At 34.3% G+C, this 25,530-nt stretch overlaps 1 protein-coding gene across 3 annotated transcripts in view; it reads left to right on the top strand.

Moving 5' to 3' along the window:
• The window catches only part of LOC115762987 (disintegrin and metalloproteinase domain-containing protein 10), a 146,295-nt gene that overhangs the window by 752 nt on the left and 120,013 nt on the right, over window positions 1–25,530 (top strand). For all 3 annotated transcript variants that reach the window (XM_030705371.1, XM_030705369.1, XM_030705368.1), the window contains exon 2: window positions 19,017–19,049. In XM_030705371.1, coding sequence (XP_030561231.1) covers window positions 19,017–19,049 — 33 coding nt within the window. The remainder of the gene's footprint in view (window positions 1–19,016; window positions 19,050–25,530) is intronic.

Below are 25,530 nucleotides of genomic sequence, written 5' to 3'. Positions count from 1 at the left end.
CTCCCTTTGCTATTATAAATAATATATACGTTCAGAGTATTAGTGTTATGTCTATAAATGATTGAATTATGTTTATAATATTTAGCCCAGTTTAACACTTGCTAATATTTCTACCCTAACACATTATATTGTAAAGCTTGTAGTAGATACTTAAGTATTAGATCTAACCGATATATATATCGATGAGCTAGTTCTATCGATGCTCAATATCAATATCAATCAATATTAGATGCCTCGAACTTTAAATACTTTTGAGTTGTTTTTATCCTTCACCAAAATTCCCTATAATTGAAATTTTAATTTAAATTTTATAGCATAGTCGATAAATCGATATAATTATCGATTTAGCGATAATTTGAAGATCGCAGCTGTGCGATATCATTTTAGGTCGTCTCAAACTGTTTCAAGTTGTCGTCCAAAAAGATTTCCGCATTTACAACTCTTGCATGACTCAAAGCGTTGCTTAAAGTCCATTTTGTGTGAATTTCAGTTTCACACAGTTTGCGCTTTGTTAGCTGGAATATATACTATATATACTATGTATAGGTATATGAATATTTATTAGCTGGTGATCACAACTGGTTCCTATTGTCAAGACCTTGACACCTGCGGGCCGAACAAAACGTATCCATTGTTTCAACTCAAAGAGTTTCAAAGCATTGTCGAGCACGTTTTCAAAGTTGTAAATTTTGTTGCTGCAACAAAGTTCTGTGACTCGAAAACAAACTTGTTCTGTTTAATACTCTTTTTGTATTTAAGAATACTAAAACTGAAATTAGGAAAATTGTAAATAAAAGAATCTTATTCGGGGAAAATCAATGGGCGTAGTTCGGACTTTTAAAGATGGCCAAAATAACATGTATATGAGGCTTATGCAGTATGATAGAGTCAAAGATACCCAACAAATATACAAACTTGTAAGTCAATAAATGCTTGCCCACTCAAAAAGGCGAGCTCAGTCCACAAAGAATTCTCGACATATTGCTTAATATAACAATATAAAATACAAGCATACACTTTTAACACTCGTGAATAAAAATGCGAATTAAATTCAATAGAGCTCCACCGACATAAACCATATGGGCGAACCCCAATAATTCCAACCATAAATCTCTTCTGGCGCGCACACACACACACAAATAAGTTAAAGCGATTAAATGCAGTCGCCATTTGTGAAAAAGGAAGAATAAAGGACAATGGCAAATAATTAGGAAAGTGGGTACTAAAATTATAAGAGTACCGAAAAGGCGACGCCCACACACCATCCCACCCCACATTTCCCCTTATTTTCATCGTGTGCGTAATTATTTTTGTTGCACTGTGCGCTGCTTTTATGAAAATGTTAACTTAATTTCTGCATGATTGAGCATTTATTTCAATGTTATTGTCTATGGGTCTTGGGCATTCGTAACGCCCTCAGTTCCACAGCCCCCGAAATTCTATCTGTATTGTTGTGCCTTTTGTGTAGCTGTAATTGTTGTGCACAGTCAAGTGGTAATGGTTGGAGGGGAAATTATAGAAGTGTATATATATACATATATATATACATATATATATATAGATATATAGATATATAGATATATAGATATATAGATATACATATATATAGATATATAGATATTGATATATATAGATATATAGATATTGATATAGATATAGATATAGATATAGATATAGATATAGATATAGATATAGATATAGATATAGATATAGATATAGATATAGATATAGATATAGATATAGATATAGATATAGATATAGATATAGATATAGATATAGATATAGATATAGATATAGATATAGATATAGATATAGATATAGATATAGATATAGATATAGATATAGATATAGATATAGATATAGATATAGATATAGATATAGATATAGATATAGATATAGATATAGATATAGATATAGATATAGATATAGATATAGATAGATATAGATATAGATATAGATATAGATATAGATATAGATATAGATATAGATATAGATATAGATATAGATATAGATATAGATATAGATATAGATATAGATATAGATATAGATATAGATATAGATATAGATTTCTGAAACAATTCAGTCTCATATAAAATACTAAACAAATTAGATAGTATGGCAATTGAAAGGCACTTGCCTTAATTTGTTGGTTTAAGCGTTACAAAACACGGGCGGGCAGCTCTTGGCCGAATAGCAACAACAACAGCCACCACAACTACTCAGCTAATTAGCAGAGTGAAGCAACCAAGACAACAACAACAACAGAGACAACAACAACAACAACGGAGACAACAACATTAACAATAAACCAAGTGGAAACCGGTTAATCCACTCGTTGTTGCCGGCTAATCTAAAAAAAGAAGAAGAAAAAAACAACATAAAACACCAAAAGAAAATTTCGCATTGTGTACGAAATGTTTTTAGTTGGATCGAACGCAAGGGTCAACGTCTTGAATATCGACGGCGTTCGTAGTAAACAAACAGAGCAACATATCTATGCATATGGGTGTAGCGCCAACAATCACAATGCGCTGAGCAACAGTTACAGATACAAAATGTTCATACAGACACAGATACAGATACAAAGATACATACGTCCGGCAGCTTGGTCTTTGGCTCACACGCTCCGCTTATCTGGCAACTGGCTTCGTCTTCGACTGCGGTTATTTGCCCCGCTGCTTCTGCCTCAGTCTTGACCAAGTGACCGGCCACTGCGGAAGCGCAACAACTACAAACAGCAAGAGCAACAGTTTCAGATATAGATACATATACAGATACATATACAGATACAGATACTGATACACAGATACAGATACAGATAGAGACGGCAGCAACTACTAAGCGCAAATACTCGTTTTACTTATCGGCCTGGCTTCAAGTTTTTTTGGTGGCACTTTTTGCTGTCGCTTTATTCCTTCTTTTCGTTATTTCTCTCTGATTTTGTTTTTGTCGCTCATTTCTGAAATGAAGTTTTCTATTGTCCATCATGAATTATTCTGCATCATTTGCTAATTGATGACGAAACATGGAAAATTTAACAATCGAAACTATTATTATTAACTCATGATTATTTATTTATTACTCACAAATCCTGCGCTTTATACACTTTGCACAGACTTTTTGAGTAAAACTCATCAAAACAAACAAAGCAATTTTATTTGACTTTTTTGAGAACCAATTCTTAAGGTGTTTGTCTTTGGAATTATAAACAACAACAATCAACCATTTCACCAGAAATTGAAATGAAAGACAACTTTTTATTTCTTTTCATTTTGCTGCTCTTTGTGCGGGTTGAGTCAGTAAATAATCAAAAAAAAAATACTCAAACAGCTTGCAAAACATTTGGAGAGACCATAAAAAAGCTGAAGAAACGCTTTAAAAGAGAACATGGAGCAGATATTAAAATGGACACGAGTGCCAGCACCGGGAATAATGTTAGGGAACTGACTGAAAAATTGAAGATGAATAAATTGGCGAGAAGACAAGAGTATGAAAAGTCGATTCAAATCAAAGAACTTCAGATGAGCTTGTAATCGGTCTTAGCTTATTTCTAATGAAAGAAATGGCATTCATTTATGTGCACTCGTTTATTGATTCATTGGAATAAAAAGCAAAAAGTATTTTATTTGTATAACGCATGCAAACCAATTGCTGTAAACGATTTCATTTATTAATAACAAAACTCTATTTGCTCTTGTTAATTACAACAAAAAAATATAAATAAATAAAAAAAAATTTGAGCACATTTTGTTGTAATCAAACGCCTGAATACATAAATACACAAGTGACATAAATTATATACAATTTTTTTTTCTTTTTAGTTCGCATAAATTAAGCGAAGCAAAAACAAAGCAAAAGCGAATTTTCATGTAATCGCAGTTTATTTTTTTTTCAGACTCGTGGGAAATCAAACTTGAATGAATTGTACAAATAGAATTAATTTTTTATGAGCTCAGATTAAAGTTCAATGACTAATTGAGGTATTACAAATCGAAGGCCTAGTACGCTGTTAAATGCGAACAAACTTTTATTCGAACACAAAATTCAACAAGCTTTTTACATGATAATCCAATTTATAGTTTATAAATAAAAAGTAAAATACATTGTTGAATAGAAAAAAAACATGTCTATCTGACTTTTTATATATTTATTAAAAGAACATTTTTTATTTACAATCATAATAAACATTGAATGTAGATTTAAAAATAGATTCTTCTTTTTCACAAGGAATTGAAAATCTTAGTTTTTCGGGAACTTCTCATTTGTTAATAACACAAAATATATATCCAATAAGAGCTTGAATTTTAATCATGTTTTGTACATTATAGCATTATTTATATTTTCTGATATTTCGTTTATTATTTTGCTTGATTGCTGCGTACTAATCTTGGGATATAGATAGCAAGCTTGAGTCATTGATAAAATCAATAGAAATAACATGAAAAACTGAACTGTAGTTGAAATTTTGATTAGAAAGTCAACGAATTGGCATTGCCAATGCGTCATGCAATTATACATACAGCTTATACACTAATTGCCATAAGTATACACACACACACACACAGGCGATTATAAGTGCTGCCGTTTTAAATGTGGCAAACCGCAGGGAAAATCTCGAAGTGCAGCTGCCGTTTCATCATTTTTTTTTATTGATAAGCAGCTGGTGAATTGCGTTTAAAGAAATGTTTATTATATGGTATGTGTCCGATATGGATATACATCGTGTAAGGCGTTGGCAATTTGTCATAAATCACATATGAGCTGACGGACTTGGGGGGAGGGGACAGCCCTGTAATGAAGACAATGGCGATTGTCTTTCAGTTGAGACAAACTTTTTACATTTTAAGAATGCGATTAATACCCTAATTCATATACCTTTAGATATTTTATATATAATATATATAGTTATTCACAATCATTTCGCGTCTTTCGATATTTTTGTGAACTTTAGTCAAATATTTTCCGTTTGCTGTAGATAATATATATATACATATAGCTGTAACTGATTCCCTTTTCTCGACAATTCCTAATTAAGCAAGTGCCAACTTCTTTGCGTCCACTGTTATCTACTGGTAAGGGCATTTCAGCTTCGGCGAGCCGAAGTTGACTTTTCTTTCTTGTTTTTATTTGCGGTACGTGTCAAGTGCAACCGAGTAACAAAGAGCAAACACACACACACACACACACACACACACGAGCGCACCCACCGCCCATTGGGGCACGCCCATTTCTAGCTGCTGTTATGACCCCATTTCCTGCGTTGTTTTTTCTTTTCGATTTCCACGTATGATTGACTGCTAACCCAATATATCTGCAGCTATTTGTTTTGTATCTGGCAGATACATGCGCCAGCTATGCTGTAAATGTGTTACAGTCAGCACTCGATATGCAATGCCAGTTGACATTTATTGTAACGCACATATGCATATATATATATATATATATATATAACTATATATATATGATATACAAATCTGAATACTGTGCTATATAAATCCCTTAAGCTGGCTGCATATCATGTCAAGCGCTTCGGGTGGTGCTTCAGAATTGATGAGTGGCTTTAATAAAAGGGCGTGACTTGCTCTAAATAGCGCTGCCAAACGCCTGACAAGCTCTAAAAGTAATGTTTAACCGGAAGGGTTCTGGCAGGGGGGGCAACAACTTACACGTGTGCGTCGTTAGCCGTGATAGGTAACAGGATGAATGCTGCTGCGACTCACAATTGCAATGCTCTGTGACCTCCCGCCCCCACGAAATGTGATATTTTCTTTTCGTTTATTTTTGCATGGCTTGTGCGCACATAAAAGGGGCAACTGCGTTGCTTTGGTTATCCTGGCAATTGGATTTGAATTAAGTGTCGCAGGATGCGTAAATGCGGTTACTAAGTCAACGCCAGATACGCCAAAAGCGGCTGGCTATAATAAATAACCACGCATTTGATTTTGGCATGAATTCCATTTAGTTGCCTAGAGCTCAGCTTGATATTTTTGTTTTGGTTTCCTTTATAGCAGAGCATTTCCAGGCTCCTTTAAGCTAGCTTTTGCAATAAAACGTTTTTCATCACATTGATGCTTCCCTTTTCATAATCAAACTTGCCTTGAATTGAAAAGTGGTTCATCTTATTGAGTTCTTAAGACATTTGTTCAAAAGGACTTAATGTTCAGAAGTCTTTAATATAGTCTTTTGTTTTAGGTCTCTTAGAAAAATCAAATGGTTTTTTTAATTCTAAAGAATAAAAATCATAAAATCAAATGTTTCACAAAATTTCTATAGTTCATAAACTTGTATTCGATTCTGAGGTTTCAAGATGACAAAATTTGAATATATCCTAAACGTAATCAAAACTGTATTAAAATCAAATTGTAGACTTAAATATTGAATGAAAGGAGATTATATTTATTTGAATTAATTTGACGTAGTCCTAACGCATTTTCAAATCGCAACATTTCAATCCCTAATCGATTTTTAAGCTCCATTTCCACTTGCCATTTTGCTGTTTGGCATTCCGTTAGCCCAAAGCGCAAAATAAATTATTGCAGATACAGATTGCTCCTACAAGGCGATAGGAATTGTTGCCATTGAGCTATATTTGTAGGTGAGTTACAGTGCCCGTGGGTCCGTTTGCCATATTTGAATTTAGCTTCATTTTCATGGGAAGTGTGGCAAAAATCTGCGCTATGTTGAGGTAACCCAACGAGTGTGTATCTGGGCTAGCTCTACGTAATTCAATAAGGAAGCTGGCAACTAAAAATGCGCCTAAATTAGCTTTTATGTGCAAATTATGCCGCCTCATTATGCCAAATGGCCACAATAACAATCAAAGTGCCTCGGATAAAGAATGCCGAAAAAATTTAATTAAATTATTAAAGCAACGCGGCAAGCCACAAGCCACACAGATAAACAAATAAACAAATAAACAAACTAACAAACACACAGACAGCAGACAAAGGCACAAAAAACTTTCCCAGCTAAAGAAAAAGGCAACGGCCTAAGGGAGTAAATAATGAAAGTCAAGTCGAGTTACAAGCGAGAAACACAAACAAACATTGGACATTGCGCAGATTCAGATACATTATGCACAGACTCTTAGCCATAGCCATGCGAATGCGAAATGTGACTGAGAAAATTCCGGGAAAAACAAAAGGAAACTGAAATGTCCTTCGACTACAAAATGCGCTGTTCTGCACTTCAAGAAAAAATATGCTAATTATATACAATAATTTAAATAATATTATAAATAGAATAAAACCACGACTTTAAAAATGATAACTAGATTAAGATTTTTCTTTAATTTTCTTATAGAATATAAAATATAGAAAAATATATTTATTTAGTATTAATAATTTGAACGCAAAAATGTGCAATTTATTTATCAGACAGTAATTATTTTATGTCATCGATTTCGATATAATTTCATAACAATTCAACTAATATAATTTTTTTTTTATATTCTAATCTATTTCAATTATTTTTGTTAATAATATTTGGGCCTTTTTCGTGTATTTTTTAAATACTATTTTAGTATTTTCTGTCTATTCATCTGTTCTATGTCGCATTTTTATTTATTTTAAATAATTGTTTGTCCTCTTTTGTAATATTTGAGAAATGTTCTACTGATTTCCATTGTATTAATAGCCTTGAATCTTACAGGGTATAAGCCAGAACCAGTCACATTATCGCAGCCCTCCCACCCTCACGCAATATCTGGCATTAAAGTGCAGACAGCTGTTTGGTGACTTTCATTTAACACACGGCAAATTATGTGCATTTATTTTTGGTGCCACACACAGATACATTTTGTTGGCCCAAAGATACGACAAGGTGCACAGCCAGGCTCTTACTTTTTTGTTGGCTTTTGCCTGGCAGAGGGGCACATTAATAAATGTATTTCATTTTCATTTTACGTAAACTGGCGCCAAATAGTTTCACGTGCAGTCGGAAAAACTTTGGCTCCATCAACAAATAAGAACAAAAAAAAAATTGCTTTTCAATGTATCTTCTGCTCGTCTTGTGTGTATCTTTAACTTTACGCCAAGGCTTTTAACATAAAATACTCTTTCCAATGGAAGATGTTGTGGGTTATCGGACAGATAGTGCTATTGCAACATATTTAATGACCATACAAATGCTATAAGTATATCAAAAGTTGTTTTAAGTGTAATTTGCCATTTTGAACACATTTTTCAAAGCCTTTTATTATTATTATTGACACTTGCAAGTTTAAATTAACTAAATTATAGTGAGCAAATATTTTAGGCGAATAAAATAAAATGTTTTTATCCAAGCTTTGGACAACGTATTTGGTAACAGTGTATGGAACTCTTAAAGCTTTGAAAGCATTCTTGTAATTTTATTTACCAAAATGTTTTAAATTTTATAGAGCCAATAATAAAATTTTGATTCCATTTAATTGAATAAGATAAATAGCCCTTTAAGCTCGATTTGTTGTATTAAAAAAGAGCTTTAATAAAGATTTTGGATTGCAAATTGTAAAGTAAAGCTTTCTTAAAGCTCGAATATGGCTCTTCTCTTTAAATAATTTTGTTCTGAATTATATTATTATATTATTTAGGTATATAGGGCATTAAGAATTCGTCTTTATTTCTTTTTGGACTGCTGCTGTTGTTGCCTGCTGCCACTTCATTGTTCCGGCTGCTGCCTTCGCCTTTATGCGTTTTCCACTTTGTGTCTGTCTCGCAATTTTCTTATTCTTGGGGTTATGCCTGCTGGCAGATACCGAAGGGATTGGGGGGTTGTTTTTGGCATTTTTGCTTTTATTTTTATTGTCTGCTGCTGCTGCTGCTGTTGCTGTTGCTGAGAAGTCGTCGACTTTTTGTGCTGCGCGCTTTTTTGGGCATTGTGTGGCTGCCGCTGCTTCAGCTGCTGCCTCTTAGGCTGCTGCTGCGTTGTCTGTAGCTGTGTGGCAAAGTTTATTTTCATTAGTTTTAATGCTGCTCATTATGCTCATAGCTATCGTCTCGGATGTCTACCGCTGCGTCGGTGTTTGTAACTGTGGCTGTATCTGTATCTGAATCGGAATCGGTGTCTGCATCTGTATCTGTGTTTGTGTCTGCTTGTCGTCTTCCTTTCGCCTTGGGGTGCACATTGTGTGCATAGCACGGCACAACTGATTGCTGTTAATAATAATTGTCGTTGTTGTTGTTGTTGTTGTGGCTGCGGTTGTTATGCCAAAGTCAAACCTCGACCCCAACTTCAATTCCGTGAGTTGTGGCAAAATATTTTCAATGTTGCGACCCATCGATAACGCAATTTGTGTTGCCTACCTATGCATATTTAAGAGAATTCTTGGGATTCGGCAAAAAGGTGAACCATTATAGATATCTATCGTAAATAAAAAATTTCTGGGCATTTTTAATGTACGATTTACATTTGTAAAATGAAATTTCATTGAAATATTTAAATTCCATGTTTAATCTTTATATCTATCTAGCTTTAAGAAATTGTAAATGTCTTTCACTTTCAGCTTAATCCATTTTATATCCAGATTTATCAATCAGCTCTAAGTCTCCCCCTTTTTTTTTCTATTTGCAAAGTCGCGTTTGGCTCAATTTTGCAAAATAATTTCCGATAAGCTTCAAGTTTCAAAAATATTTCATTCTATGGCGGCGCCCCTCGTCTGCTTTTTATATGAAGGCAAAATAACTGCAAAACGTTTCACCCCGTCGAAAAATGTTCATTTGATTTACATAAAATTGATTAACGAGCGGCAATCAACCAGGGCCAAACCACAAAAAGGGTTAAAGAGAGGGAAATTTATTAAGTTTCGGGCTCTTTTCAAAAATGCCAACGGAATTCCATTATTTAATAAGCTCGCAGCGAGTATTATGAGTTTGTCCGAAAATGTATAATGCATGGAATAAAATAAAAAATAAATAAAATAAATGAAATCAATATATATATATAAAGTATAATTTATTATATATAATACAGAATAAAATATATATAATATAAAATAAAGTATACATAAAGTTAATTAAAATTTTTATGAAATAAAATAAAATATATATGAAATGAAATTAAATATATATATAAAATAAAATTAAATATATATATATATATATATAAATAAAATTAAACATATATATATAAAATAAAATAAAATATGTAAAAAATAAAAAAATAACATATATATAAAATAAAATAAAACATGTAAAATATATATAAATTAAAATATAAAATACAAATTTATATATAAAATAAAATAAAATATATACAAAATAACAAAAAGTATACATAGATCAGGATATATCAATTAATACCCTAGCGAAGCTACTTAAATGACATTTGAAGTAAAAATTTACTTTTGCTGCCAGTTATAAAAGTAAGTACAATTGCCATAAGAAAAATCGCTCGAGAAACTGACAACTGTGTGTGATATTGGAATTTGAATAGTTCGAAATTTTATTGTTAATATCGGATCATATATTACGATACAAATTGTATAGTACATCTGTTCTAATCTAAAGTGTATTTCATGTTCGACAAACACAGTGATATCTATGCTATTGCGTTTATTTCATTTGCTAACTGATTTAATCAGATGTTTCAGCGAATTGAACACGAGTCGCAGCTACTAAAATTTCATTTTTATAAAATTGTGCTTGACTAGCAATTTTAGTTGAGTTATAAATTTGTTGGTGTCGAGTGTTGAGAATTGTAATGCGAGAGCGGGTCGGGTCGCATGTGTCTTGAGGCGCTCGTGTGTGGCTTAAATGCTTGCCTCAGTGCGAACGCACATGTTCAGCATGGTGTCAAGGCCGTGGTGGAAGCGCGTTCTTAACAATTTGCTACCCTTCACGGCCAGGTTTTTTTCTCTCTTGTGTTCTGCCTCTTCGTCGTCTCTGCTGCTATTTGGGGTTTCGAATTTCCGGTTTTTGTGGAAAATCCAAGTCAATGACAGCAGCGACGCCGTTGACGCACTGGCAATTAGTGGCATTGCACAGTGTCTGCAAAAAATCGACGCACAGTGCACAATTACGTATTTTATGTACATATATTAATCTATTTACGTTTCGTTGAATTTAACAAATATTTGATATTGATCAACAACCGTAGACTCAGTTACTTGCCGATATGTATGTGCATATATAAATATGAATACATTTCATGTGTTGCTCTATCAATAACTTGTTGGCACTTTTATTTATATATTGCATTTGCATGCGGATTGACATACAAATCTTCAATATGGCTTCAACTATGTGTTGTATGAATGTGTTTTAACATGGATCAACAGAAAAATTTCAGCTAAAAAACAAAAGAACCGAACTAAATTTGCATGTTCTGTAATCAAAAATATATGTAAAAGGAAAATCTGACAGTTAGACTTTGCCATATACAATTGTTTATATATGCAATTTTCTTATATGACACGACTAAGCTCTAAATGTAGTTTTTTTTTTTAGAAAATTGTAGCCAAAACTATTGAAACATGGGATTTTGTATGTGAGTTTGTCTAGTTTGTTTTTTAAACTTTATTCTGGTTTCGGGAATTTGGTTGACTTGACAAAGCCGACATTTAAATGTAAATTCGCTTAAATCGGATTCAGCTTTTTGCATTGCCATCTCAATTTCTCACTTCTCTCTCCCTCTCTCTCTCTCTCTGTCGCTCCATTTCTATTTGAACTTTGCAAACAATGCATATATAAAAAAAAGGATAAAGTGAATTAAATAGGCGCAGGAAAAAGAAAACCGAACAAACAATACCATAAAAAGGGAGCGCTCGCTCAATTGCAGCCGGCAAACCATTTTACTCTAGTTTTGCCCTTTATTTTAACATTCTATATAGAGTATATTGTATGTAGCGCATACATGTGCATAAAATATTTGGTCGAAACGATTACCAAACAATTGTTGGGGGGAACAGCGTCACAAAGTCAGCCAGGCGCACGCTTCAGTTCATTTAAATGTGATTTATGTGCCATGTGCAGGGGACTCAAAACTGAACCCAAACGAACCGAGTCCGAAGCTCAACTGACTGACTGACTGACTGACTGACATTTCCTCTCAAAGTGCGTGGCTTCATCATAATTAACATCTTTTTTTGTTTGTACATGAAAAATGGCATTAGCAACAAATTGCGAAACCATCAAGATTAACGCGCTACCAACAAATTTTGACTGAGGTCAAGAAAATGGTTTTGTGTGTGCTTTAAGTCTATTGGGACATATCCTTGAAGAAAACATGAGCTAAGGAGTTTAAATTCGGTAAGCGCAATTGTCATAACACAGAAACCAAATTGTCTTAGCAGGTCAGCTTAAAATAGTATTCAATGGCAGGAAGATTTTCTATATCATGAGGGAAAGCATGAAGAATTGCCTAAAACTTATGATTGAGCGCTTGTGGTTATGCTTGGCAAATTTGGAAAGTAGTTTATTTTTTTTTTGTTTTTAGCAAATTCATTAAAAAATGCAAGCTAGTTCTTCCATTGTTTAAATTTTAGATACATTTTTAGCATGTTGTGTTTTATTTTATAGAGAGTGTCCAAGCGATTCCTACAAGTGAATTTTCATGAATAATTTTTGTTTCCTTATTGAAAATCCAATTCATCTATAAATCGAATTAATCTATAAGAATACCTGTCGAGCTGCCAAGGTGCATCCCTTCATTAAATCATATTAATTCCAGCCAGAACTAACAACTTTACAGTCAGGTCAAAGAAAAAACACAATAAATTAAAGTTATATCTAAATTTTTTGTTAAATATAGAAAAATAAATTTATTATATATCAAAAATAAGTTTTTTGTTCAAGTTTCTGTGGCAGATGTTGGCCAATCTCTTAAACGTTCCGGTCAATGTTTATTTGTTTTTTTTTTTTATTATTACGTTTCACATAGTTCATGACCCAAAATGTAAGTCAAGCCTGAAAATTTTAATAAATCTGATTTGTTCGTGGCTACGATTTTCATTTTTCGCTCTGGTCGAGCGCCTGGCTGTAAATATATATGAAAAAATCGTTTTGTTTTCTGGTAAACGAGGTTTCTTTTATTTTTTATTTTTTATTTGTGTATTTTGCTTTATAAGGCAATTATTTGTGTGTGCCTCTCAGTTGGCCACTTGTCGCTCTGACTGTCTGTTTTTAGTCGGCTCGGTCGGGGCTTTGTACATCATGGAAAAGCTTAATTGAATTATGCCTTTGTTTTCTGCAATATGAGAATAAAGCGACCCAAACGCAACACGACGCGACGCAGCGGCTGCTGTTGAAGTGTGCTCTCCAAAAATGTTTCACTGTGCCAGTCATGCTTGGACTGTTGGTGGGTTTGTTTTTGCTGTTGGGGCACACGATTTCAAGTGGCTGTTATTAATATATTATTTATGTGGGCAATTTAGGGGTTAAATTGTAGGGTAGGTTGCCCTCTTGGCGAACGTTGTACTCCCAAAGGGGTTGCAATTGATTTATAATCCGTTTTTGTGCGGTCTCAAATTACCACAAAAGCAACAAAACTCTTGGACGCAAATGCCGTTCGATAATAGAGATTTAAAACCGCATCGAACGATTATCTAGAGTTGGCAATAATACAATTAAGTTGCTTGCATATATATTAAATGTGGATTGGGTTCATTTAAATTACATTACTTCAGAATTTATGGCATTATTAGTAAGATATTAAATGAGCAAACGTTTGGTCAGGTATGCCAATTTTATGACATGCATCGATAAAGATAGAAATTTTAAATTAATAGAAAATTACCGAGACAAAATATTGACAAACATGCATCGATATTAATACAGCGAGGGTTGTAAGTGTGACTAAGACTAATTAAATAAACAATCGCTTCAATATATGCAAGTTAGTTAGTCAAGTTAATTGGAAAAATAATGTATTTTTTCGCTTACCAGCAAAATGCTCGATTAAACAGCAACAAATACATTGAGAGGTTGCGAACACAATTGAAATACCCATTTGCTCTACACATCTGCTCCATGGGCTTCGGCAAAGCCAAATTGGTGTCTGGGCCAGTAAAAGCATTAAGCTAATGCCCTGAGCAGCTGCACAGACATTGCATAGTGGTGCAGGCGCAGATTGTTAAATAGATTGGGAATAAATTATTACAAGGCCAGTAAAATAATTATTTGCAAAATGAATGTACATTAGATTAACAGTTTCTCTGTTAACCATATAACAATATTAAATAAAATTCGAATGCAGTATTTAGAATTATTTTATTGAACAACAAACTTCCATTTGGTATACGTATTGTATACTACTACTTAATAATTTGCTATATTTTATATTTTTATAAAATATAATAAAATGACTTTAGGTACAGCCTAAACAGCCTTTACATAAGCTATATTTGACACTTATTTATATGTGCTTGTTCCACTGTGCAGCGTAAGGGAAAAGCAGCCGCAACTGCATAGTTTCTCTGCTCCCCCGCCGTTGCTCAATAAACATTAACATTGCACAATGCACAAGCTTTAAACATTTATTACTTAATACAATTTAATTTCCACGCCATTTGTGCAATGTGCAGTCGGTTGCCATTGTGGCAACGTTGACAACAACAACAACCACAACAACAACAACAACAACAACAACAACAACAACAACAACAACAACAACATCAGCTACAATACACAACGCGTACCAACAACTACAACCCACAGCTGCTCCGAGGCGATACAGAGACCGCAACACAACGACCGAAACGATGGCACACATATTCCTTATTTTTTTAAATACCCTGTAACCTGAATAAAGAGTATAATGTAGTTGTGCAAATGTAGGTAACAGATTAAAGGAGACGTTAACGGCCTCATAAAGTAAATGAATTAATAGACGAGTCAATGTAGATATCGATAATTAGTCCGTATCTCGACTAACTGTCGAATTCCAAATTGCAATGTTTTGAATGTGTTTAAAATGGCTTTACATTTCAGATAATGATCAGACAATTAACAGGGTATCTGCTGGCCGTGCAGCTTTGCCTTGATGATTTCAGATTTTATTTTATATTTTATAATTTTCACATTGTCTGCCACACGTTTTTTAAAGTAAATGTTACGAGGCGCAGATGACCAAATGGCCTGGCAAGCCCATTCTCCCATTCTCTCCCATATGGGCATTATCTTACATGATTATGGAATTTCAACAATTATTATTAATGAAGCTATGAATGTCTCACGCATGCTACATGGGACAATTCACAAACACACACACACACACACACACACACACACACACACACCCGCTCATCGGCACCATCCATATACTTCCTTGTAAATTATAATTAAACCAACGCCAGCTTCACATTGCACATTTCCCATTGCGTATACGCAATGTGGTCCCCTCTGCTCATACATGTACGTATATATTTGCACTAACTGTTCGTTTGCCATGCACGATTAGTTAAATTGCATTGGAAATGAAGTTGGCAGCTGCTCAACTTTTCGTCTCGTCCTCGTCTAATTTAAATATGCGCATGCAAGTCTGAGAGACATGGAGAAAAAGTGAAATGATGTAGGAAATTGTTTGCCAGCTCTCAAGCGTTAAGTTGAATTATTTAAGTCGCTGTTTTTCTTCTCTCTTTATTTTTTGTGCATAAGAGTTGATTAGTCAAATTGAGTGTAAAAAGACAGTTGTAATACAGGAGTTTTAACAAATGTTTCAATATATAGAAATTATATATAACTAGTCAGACTTTATGAATAGACTAAAATATAATAATATAAATTGGTGTTTGTAGTTTGCATTAGGTTCAAAAACTTAAAACAATTTAAACTAATTGCACATATATTTTTCTTTTAAAAAAGCATCGAGGAGTTTTGTGTTCTTGTAAAGTTGTTCTTCAGACTAGACTCCCGCTTAAAGTTGGGCTGCATACTTTTTGGATGTGAGCTGGAGAAACTTGATTCAATTACTTAGCGACTGGCATTTAAAATAAATGGGGGCTTGAGTGCACTCGCTGGATTTACTAGTAATTTACTGCTCAGACACACGCACACACAGCTGCACACACAGATGCACACACAGCTGCACACATGATACAACGCATACCATGGCAGCTTTTGCATACCACTTTGACATTCTACTGCAGCTTTTGTATGCAGTTTGTCGGCATCGTTTTTTAAAAACCAAGGGTTGGGGGGCTGGTGGGGTTGATGGCTGCGCCCGCAGCTAAAATGCCAGCAAGGCAACGAGACAAAAGACTGTCTCGTTCTCCTGGCCGCAACCATTTAAAAAAAAAAAGGAAGAAAAAATCTAATGAATTAAAATCTGAAATGAATTAGTTTTTCAGCTACAGATTTTATGGCCGTTGGCAGTTTGTTGTATCTGTGTGTGTGTGTGTGTGTTTGTGAGAAAGAGTGGGCCATATAGAGAGGAATGGAAAAAAATGATGAGTGGAACTGTCATTTTATCCTGTGTGTGATCAAAGGATCAAAGAAAGTGCACATATGAAAAGCAAGTGAAGAGAAAAAATGTGGGCAAAGGCACGCAAAACTCTGACAAAAGGGACTATGTACAATTTGTCTATATGTGTAAGTGTGTGTATGTTAGTTTATCTAAACAGTTAGTAAATAAATTGTAGCAATCAATGCTCAAATAATTTGTAGCAATCATTTTATCGGCAATCGAGTGACTTATCGATATATTCGTATGAGAATATAGTACAGTATATATAATATTGAAACCAAATTTACTTTAATATTTGTACCTGAACATTAATTACATATATTTATTTCACATATTAATTTATTATTTTCTTTAATTTTTTAAATATAATTTAATTTTTCTTAAATATGTTCAATTTATCGAATATATAACGATATTTAACGATAGACAATTACATCTTAATATATCGTAAATATTTGTTTGTTTGCTTACCCGTTCATTTTCTCACGCAACACACATGCTGTTGAATGGTTAACAACTGATAACACCTTGATAGCATTGATTATAATTAGCAAAAATAATTTTTAGTTATTTGCACAAGTTCGTGTGGTCATTTTTAACACTCGCCAATTGCAAAGGCAAAATGTAATTGGCCGGCGGCAGCCTCCATAAAACATTCAAAGTCAATTAACCGACAATGCATTAATTCGCGTGAGTCATGCCTATGCGAATAAATAATAATAGCACTTACATACATATGCATTGTATAATAACTAATAATTATTAATATTATTTAATTTTCATTTGGCCAATGTTGCAAAACATACAACAACAACAACAACAACAACAACAACAAGCACAACAACAAGAGGTAACATGAAGAGATAACAATAATTTAGTTCGTGGTAATTTGTAAAACACGTCTTGCTCTTCCGCCTGCTCCAAAAATTGTGCAAAATAGTTTTTACATTTTGGCTTTTTGCAATTAAAGCAAAATTCCATTCTGATTTTCATTTGTTGTGTGCATTGTTGCCTAACATCCTCACCCGATTACCCCGCAACATTTGTGTTATATGCAAATGTGAACTTAGCGTTAATTAGACGTGCACAAAATAAACAAAAACCAAATCGAAAAATTCAAATTCAAAATGCAAATAAAAATAATAGTTTAACCAGCTGAAATAAACAAAATACTGTGCATCGTGCAGAAAAACAAGAGAAGGTTACCTAAATTAATTTATGCATGCCATAAAAGAGAAATCGCTGAAATTTGATGAGGATGTGAGTTTCGTTAAATTATAGATTAAACTAAAAGCAAATTTTGTGTAACAAAAGTTACATTGGTAGAATTTAATTTAATATAAATTATTATTTTTTTATAATTATTATTATTTTGATTTTAGCTTAGAGTCTCATTACAAATATACATATAAATTTTGTATATATATTATTTTGGATTATTATGTATATATTTTTATATTAATAGATCAAGAGAATATATATATAGATATTAAACTAGAATAAGTGTGATCAGAGGCGCGGGACACGTAGCTTGTGGATTGCGATCGGAATAGTTCACCCAACCTTAAGATCCCATGCCATCCCATCCCTTGGTGTTGAATATACCAAGGTGCTGTTATAATCAGGGAAAGCTTCCCAGTTATTCACAATTGCTTATCAAATATTCATGAAATCGCTGTTCGCTGGTTTTTTATTTTTAAATATTACTTAGCCTGATTAATCGCAATTTTCCATTAAAAATTGATAGACTTACTGCACTTATTGATAAATCATATGTTTGTAATTTTTGCACTGAGTAATAAGTTATCGCGGCAAGTGTTATGTGTCACGTTAAATTATGGTATATATTTAACATTTTTAGAATATTTTACTCTAAACTTAATCATTTACATTTTATAAAATGTTTCTGAAACCATTAATAACTCAAAGCAGAAGCTCTTTTCACCGAACACTTACACATTTTATTGTACCAAGAATACCAAGAGTACCAAAATGTATCCCAAAAAAATACGAATATTGAATAAAAAACAAAAAACCGTAGCTAGATACAGAATCTTGATAAAGAATTTTTTTAAATATGATAAATATGTTTTAGGTGAATATTTTACTTAGTTGTCCATTAAATAGACGAGCTCAATAAACTATATAGTTATATAAGCTTCCTTTTTTAAACTTTCGTTTCTTCTTTTAAATATGCCAAGTAAAATTATAATTTCCACTAAAAAAGGTGGCGCTTTTAGTAGAGTTTTGTAAAGAATTAAAATTTCTGTGCACTTTAAATTTTAGGGTAGGCACCGAGTTTTCTCAATTCTAAACTTTGGTTTCCGTCAAGTTTTTTTTCTGTCGTGAAGGAAACATTTTTCCCGACTGCAGTTTACTCACTGAAGTGGTTTTTAATTTGAATACTTTAGGTTTTGTGCGCCCAAAACTCTTGAGTCCTGTCGGCCGCACAAGGTGAAGTCGGGTAGTCCCTTTCTTTTTTCTGGTCGTGGTTGGGTTGGGCTGCTTGAACATGGGCTTTGACCTTTTTGATTTGCATTTTTGTTTGTGCCGTTTAACATTTAGCTTAAAATTAAAAAATACCACAAATATTATTTTGTTTTACTAAAAAGTTGTGTTTTTCTTTCTACTTGCAGGCTACGCAAAAGATATTTCCGGAGTTGAAAGAGGTAAGCAACGAGCTTGTGCCAGACACATTACGACTATCAATGCAATTTAATGGCAAACGTCTCGCAAGTTCCCTCTACCCCTACCCCTAAAAAGGCACTTGTGTGCACTCACTTAACCATAAATTTGTCAAGCAAACATACTCAAATGTAAGACTGGGTAGTCTTGCGGGCGGTGCCTGTCTCTGTATAAAGCAGAAACTCGTAACTCAAATATTTAATGCGCTTAAGAGCGCAATGAGAAATTGTTAAAGGTTTAAGTAGAGAAATATGTGAATGTCGGACTACGCATAAAGTCTTCTAATAATAGTAACAATAAACATTTTTCGAGCATCCTTTTTGACCGAGCCCAAAATCATAGCGCGTACATTGTCGCAGCCGGAAGCATTTTTGTTTAATCACTTTTACTAATATAAACAATTTCATAAATTGTTTAAGACGTTCAAATGAATGTAGAAATTATATATAATATAAATTATAACCATAATTCGCATAAGTTGTAACAAAAAAAGAAAAACAAAGCCAACAAAAAGTCTTGTTATGCTAAAATAGATACAAACATCCTATTGCCTGCCAACAAATTGCAGCTGTATGTTTGGGGCTCTGGGTTCGGTCTTGGGCCAGGCCCATAAACTAGCCGAAAATGCCGAAAGACCGCTAAATGTCGGCCGGAAAAACTCCATGTGCAGCTTTTACTGCGCTCTTGGACCATTCACACGCCGGCACTTCCCCCAACCAGGCTGCGAATGCTCCCTGTAGTGCAATTTATTACACGTATGTGCCGACAAAATGTAAAAAAAAAAATGCAGGTACAGTGGGAGATTAGTCGAAATCAAATTAAAATTCGAACTAGCTGCTTGGCATATAAAAAATGGGAAACATGCCTCAATAAAGAATTTATAGTTAATATAAAAGTCCTCACATGGAAGTGAACTAAAATAAATTGCTTAATATATTTATTTAGGAAATAGATTAATATAAGTTACTGTCTTGAAAAATGAGTAAATAATTTGTTTTTTAGTAACTATATTTTTTTCATGGAATGTTCTAATAGCCTGGTCCCAGTGTGTTGTTAGGGCCAACTTTGCAATCGTCTCAGGCGTTTGTAAGTCCCGCTAGTCCATGCAGGTTGCGTTGTTGACTTGTCCGTCTGTCGTCTGGCTGGCTTCAATTGAAGCGGGCCTGGTGGGGTAAGGCAGGAGCTGGTGCTGCCAAAGTTGTTGCCACACATGCAAATGCTTGCTGCATAATGCACGGCGTGGTAACTGGGCGTGGCAGCACACACACACACACACATACTATAACACAGAGGAATATACATAAATGTACGTACGCGCGCATTTTTGGCTTGGGTTTGTTTTTGTTGCCTTTTTTTATATTTATTTTATGATTCACTGTCGCGCCTGCCCGCCAGCTTCGAGTAGCTGGCTGCCTACAATGGCACAAAATCAATGAAGCTGTTGGCAGAAGCAAAATGGCCGGCACTGAGGCCAACTTCAGCCGGCCCATACCGCCCTGGCAGTTCACTGTCATTATTTATTGAAAATATAGTTTGATGAGTTTTTACTTGGCCAGCGCGCTGTACATTGAACTGGTTTAACTGTAGCCACGCCTCCGGACCTGGCTCAGCCTCAGCTTCAGTTTCAACGTTCACAGCCAGCAGCAGCTGCTGCTGTTTGTTGTTCCTGTCCCGTTGCGGTCAATGTAATGGTTTTTGTGGGCTGCTTTGGCTGCTGCTGAAAATTGGTTAAATCGGTAAACTTTTGGCCACCCACTTGTTTTTCTGAGGCTTTAACTTGAAAACTATGTGGGCAGTGGCCCAAAATGTTGCCCAAAATTGCCTGCATTTGCTCAAGTTAGCTTATTTTGTTTCACATGAAGTGAATTCAAGGGCTATGGGATATAAGACTGCCAGTTTTGTATGCAAACATTTCTTAAGTTTTGTATTCCCTGAAATAAGGCATAAATATTTGAATTTCAGAATATGAATTATATTTGATACTTTTATATTTTTATTGTTAAATTAAGCTTATAAATTCCACTTATAGGCGTGGAAAATAAGTGAAATTGCAGTTTTTGGGCTATGAAGAAAAATCGACATTTTAAATATTGTCTTTTTAATTATATTAACAAATAATAATAATAATAATTTTACCACAAATATTACAAATAATTTTTGATATATTGTACACAGTTCTATGGGTAAGATCTTACATAAGCACTTTCCCCATTCCATTTGAGTAATTTTGACACATAAAAGTGTGAGAGCAGCGAACCGCAACCCATCTGAACATGGAACGGTTCAGTGCTAAACCCAAATCGCAGACTTTGGTAGTTTGCAGAGCCCCAGCGAAAAGTTTGCTTTGCCCTTTGGCAGTATCACAACAAGTTGGCCAACTGCATAACCATGTTTCGCTGTCTTTATGTGTTTCTGCATGGGTTAAAAAGTATCTCGACAAACGTAAAAAATGTTTCCACTGATTGCGTGGGCGTAGACGAGCAATGCTATTAACTGGTCGTGGTATGACCTCCCCCCTACCAGTACCAATAGTCTGCACTTTACTTTTTCTTCTTTCTGTTTTATGGTACATATATCAGTGCTTGTACCGCTTGAGGGCACACGGATTCACTTCACTCTCTTGTTTTTGTTGCTGTCCCCCGCCCATAATCGCATCAAGCGTAGATTTGCAATATGAAGCGGAAGAAATGGTTACAGCCAGCTCCCAGCCCACAGATAAATGAAAGTCATTGGAATTCGATTGCAAGAGCGATTTATAGGTAAGGTGCTACTGTGACCCTCCCTCGGGACATTGGGTGTTAACCCTATACGCTATAAAACTTTCATGTTAATAGAAAATACGGGGACTATTAAGGATATGAAGTTTACATATTTAGTTGTTGCTATGGTTGTTCCCGAAAGTGATTAATTTAATAAATACAGATTCATAAAATATTAGTTAAAGCGAGATATTTAATATTAATATATACTTAGATCTCAGATAATTTCTGTTTGGCGTGCGCTTATAAGTATAAAGGGAGGGAAACGAGAAAAATCAAAAAATGATTCGAGATATTAAACCTGAAAAAGACAGGAAATTCTCAAATAGTTTGAGTGTGAAGATATTATGAGAAAGGACAGTAAAATGGAAATTGACAAAATGAGAAAAAGAATTGACGTTTGAATAGGGTAAAAATTGAGATAGGATAAAAAGAAATGCCAAACATAACCTTTATATAGCTTGAAAGTATGATCCCTAAAAGTTTTCGCGTTTTATAATTTTAAACACGGGCTACTTTCAGACCTTATAGAGAACCTTGCGCAATATTTTTTATGAAAATTGTTTAAAATCTATAGTCACGCTGGAGTTGTGAAATTGTGCAAATGCAAGAACATCATCATTGCATCAATACTTGTCATTATGATTCAGCACAAATACTAAGCAACAGCTCTGGAAAAACTTTGCTGTGCTGTAGGTATGTGTGTGTGTTTGTGTTTTCCAAGGCGGGTGGGAGGGTTGGGTGTCTGTGAAGAAGTTTGTACTTTTAACGCCCAAACAGATTTGCCCGTATCAGTGGCAAAGCAGACGCTGTGGCTATCATGGATTGGACCGAGGGGAATGTGGAGAGCTGCCATTTAGCCACGTTTTGTTTGTCTTTTGAGCGCTTCTTGTGCCGTGCTTTTTGCGTGTTCGTGTATGCTTGTGTATCTTCGAAGCAATTTCTATCTACAATACACGCTCATTTACGCTGTCTGATAGCCCTCGGGCATATTCATATCCGTTGCCTTTTAGCCGGATACGCGACTCTGACTGCAACGGTGACTAGAGCTGAAAAACATGCTGCGTGTGGCATGCATTTTGTTTGCTGATAAACTTGCTTTTAATATCCTTGAAAATATGCGAGTCCTTTTGCTACTGCTTCGCTGTTTGCCATTGTCTAGGGGCAGGGCTTAACTAAAGTCTGTTGCATATACTAGGATTGTAATCCACTTTGTTGTTATTGTTGCTGTTGTTGTTTTTTCACTAAAAATTTGCTTGGCACAAAATTTTGCTGTTGGCATTGATTGCCTGATAACCTTCTACAATCCCGGTCTTTCTGTATTGTTTCATCTTCCTTGGTACTAACATAAATGGCTTTGTATTGAAAGGCTGCTTTTTGTCATGTCAATTGCATTTTTTATTGCGGTTTATTGTTGGCATCATCTATTCTTATGTTTAACTAATTGCTTGGCATTTCCTTTCTGGTTGTTCCTTTTCATATTTTTTACTTACGGTGTATATTGGTTTGATTGTTTTGTTTAAGTTCAAAGAAAAAACATGGAAAAATTAAATTTATGCAAACAGTAAATATTCAAAATAAAAGTATTTTAAACAGTCGAACACTTGGTCTACTTCTCGATCGATTTTAATAATTAATAAAGCATATTGAATAATCCAGCGTATATATTGTTAATTAATTCCGATTTCAAAATTCAAAAAATCAAATTTCTGCACATTCAGTTTCTCTTTCCGAATGCATCTTATAGTTGGCCAACATTTATCCCAAATTATGCATTGTCATCCGGGGTTAATAACACGCAACGTGGTGCAACGAACATCGAACGCTTCAACGGACCGAATCAAAGCGAACAGATGAGCTCGAACAACGAACCCAAAACAAACTAAAATAATTAAAAAAAAAAGAGACGAAACTGATAAAATAGCTTTTATTTGTTTGATTTATCCGTAAATTTTACGAGGGAATCTTTAACTATTACTACTATTTCAATATTCAAAAGCTAGCCGAAATATTCTTGCAACTAAGCTCGCTTGTATTAATACAATTTTCATTTTTCCACTTTAATAGTTCAATTAAGATTTACAACTGTCGAATTTGAATATCTGAAATTCTTATCAATGTTAAAAACGTTAGTGAAGCAACTTCCCAACGAGCTATCAGACAATTATGTATGAAACACGTTTAAATTTTGCTTTTCGTTTGAGGTCACAAGTCTAGGTTTCTTAATTTAATGCGATTAATGCTATGAAATTTAAGAAAAGAGAGTTTGCAAAAAACATTAGTGAGTATTAATGAACGAATAAGACTTCGGCTTGATCATCATTTGGGTAAATTTAAGTTGATTCATGTGCCAATCAATCCAAGCAATTCTCGGTGTACTTGACCCATCTTCCGCGGTATAAAGTCCATTTAGATTGCTAAAATAAAAAAAATATATAAAAAAACAAAAAAAATGATAGGTAAAACTGGTCTTAACATAAACAATTTGTTTACCAGCGATAACAGTTATTAAACCACCATCCAGACTTGTGGTAAGGAGCACAGCCACCCACTCCATTAACCCGATCTGGTGTTGAGAAATTGCTGTCCTTATGATACTTGAAGGAATCAGCAACATTTCCGGTAAAATCTTCAAGCATTTTAATCTTATACAACTCTGTCTCGTTGCCAATAACAAAGTTACTGTATCGAGCATAACGGGTTTCATTTTGAAAGTCCTCCAGAGATATATATAATTCGTGAGGTTGCGATTGGGTCAGTTTATGTAGTTTCTCTAGTCCGAAAAAGAACTCGCCACGCAAATCCCCAAAACCTGCCAGTAATCATCCCAGCCACGGTTAAAGTTCACACTGCCATTAATACGGCGTTGAATAACGATCCACCCGCATCCGGCAAGCTTCGAGTCACAAAACACGGAGAATGGATCCATATCGGGTACCTTAATCGAATAAACATCACTTGATTTTCCTAGGCAGATAGAGACTACAGACATCGCTTTGCACTCTGAGAGTTTCGATTCAAGATGTTTGAATTTGGCAACATTTAATTCATTTTTTTCGTGCTTCGATCGTGATATCTTTAATTCATCATCTTTTTCAGCGATTTGGGAATCTGCCGACTTAACTTTGGATTCCAGATTGGTTATGACAACATCATTTGAGACGAGTTTTTTCTCTAACAGTGCAATATTGCTCTTATACGCGGCGGTCAATTCGATTTGTTGGGTCAATTGAAGGTCCTTTTGCCTGATTGTTTCCCTCAAATTGAATACAATCGCCTTTTGCTCATTGATTTTACTTTCTAACTCTGCGAATTGTTCTTCCTTCGCCCGTATGGAGGCTGCGTAGCTAAGAAGTGGTTTAACCACTTTATAACAGTAGGTTCCGCACTCCGAATTACTTGTACACTGCGTTAAACTTTAAATTAGACTCTAAATAATTGACATTACATTTGAGACACCAACCGAGTAATTTGTCGATACTCCATTTGATTGAACTAGTAAGGGCATTAATAAAATTGCCCACAGTTTAAAATATATTACCATTTTCATTTAATTCGAGATTTGCAACCGTTGCACACGAGTAAAAATTATAAACAGACTGAGACCTATTTGCGAATCGAAGAAAGAAAACAGATTTTTGTATCTTCAGGGAATTATCAGTGAAAATTATAAACTGACTGTGACCTGCTTGCGAATCAAACAAAG

The sequence above is a fragment of the Drosophila novamexicana genome, unplaced genomic scaffold (assembly GCF_003285875.2).
Source record: "Drosophila novamexicana strain 15010-1031.04,08,12 unplaced genomic scaffold, DnovRS2.1 tig00000689-arrow-pilon, whole genome shotgun sequence".
NCBI lineage: Eukaryota > Metazoa > Arthropoda > Insecta > Diptera > Drosophilidae > Drosophila > Drosophila novamexicana.
The sequence above is the reverse complement of the archived record's forward strand: the minus strand, read 5'-3'. Positions and strand labels throughout refer to the sequence as shown.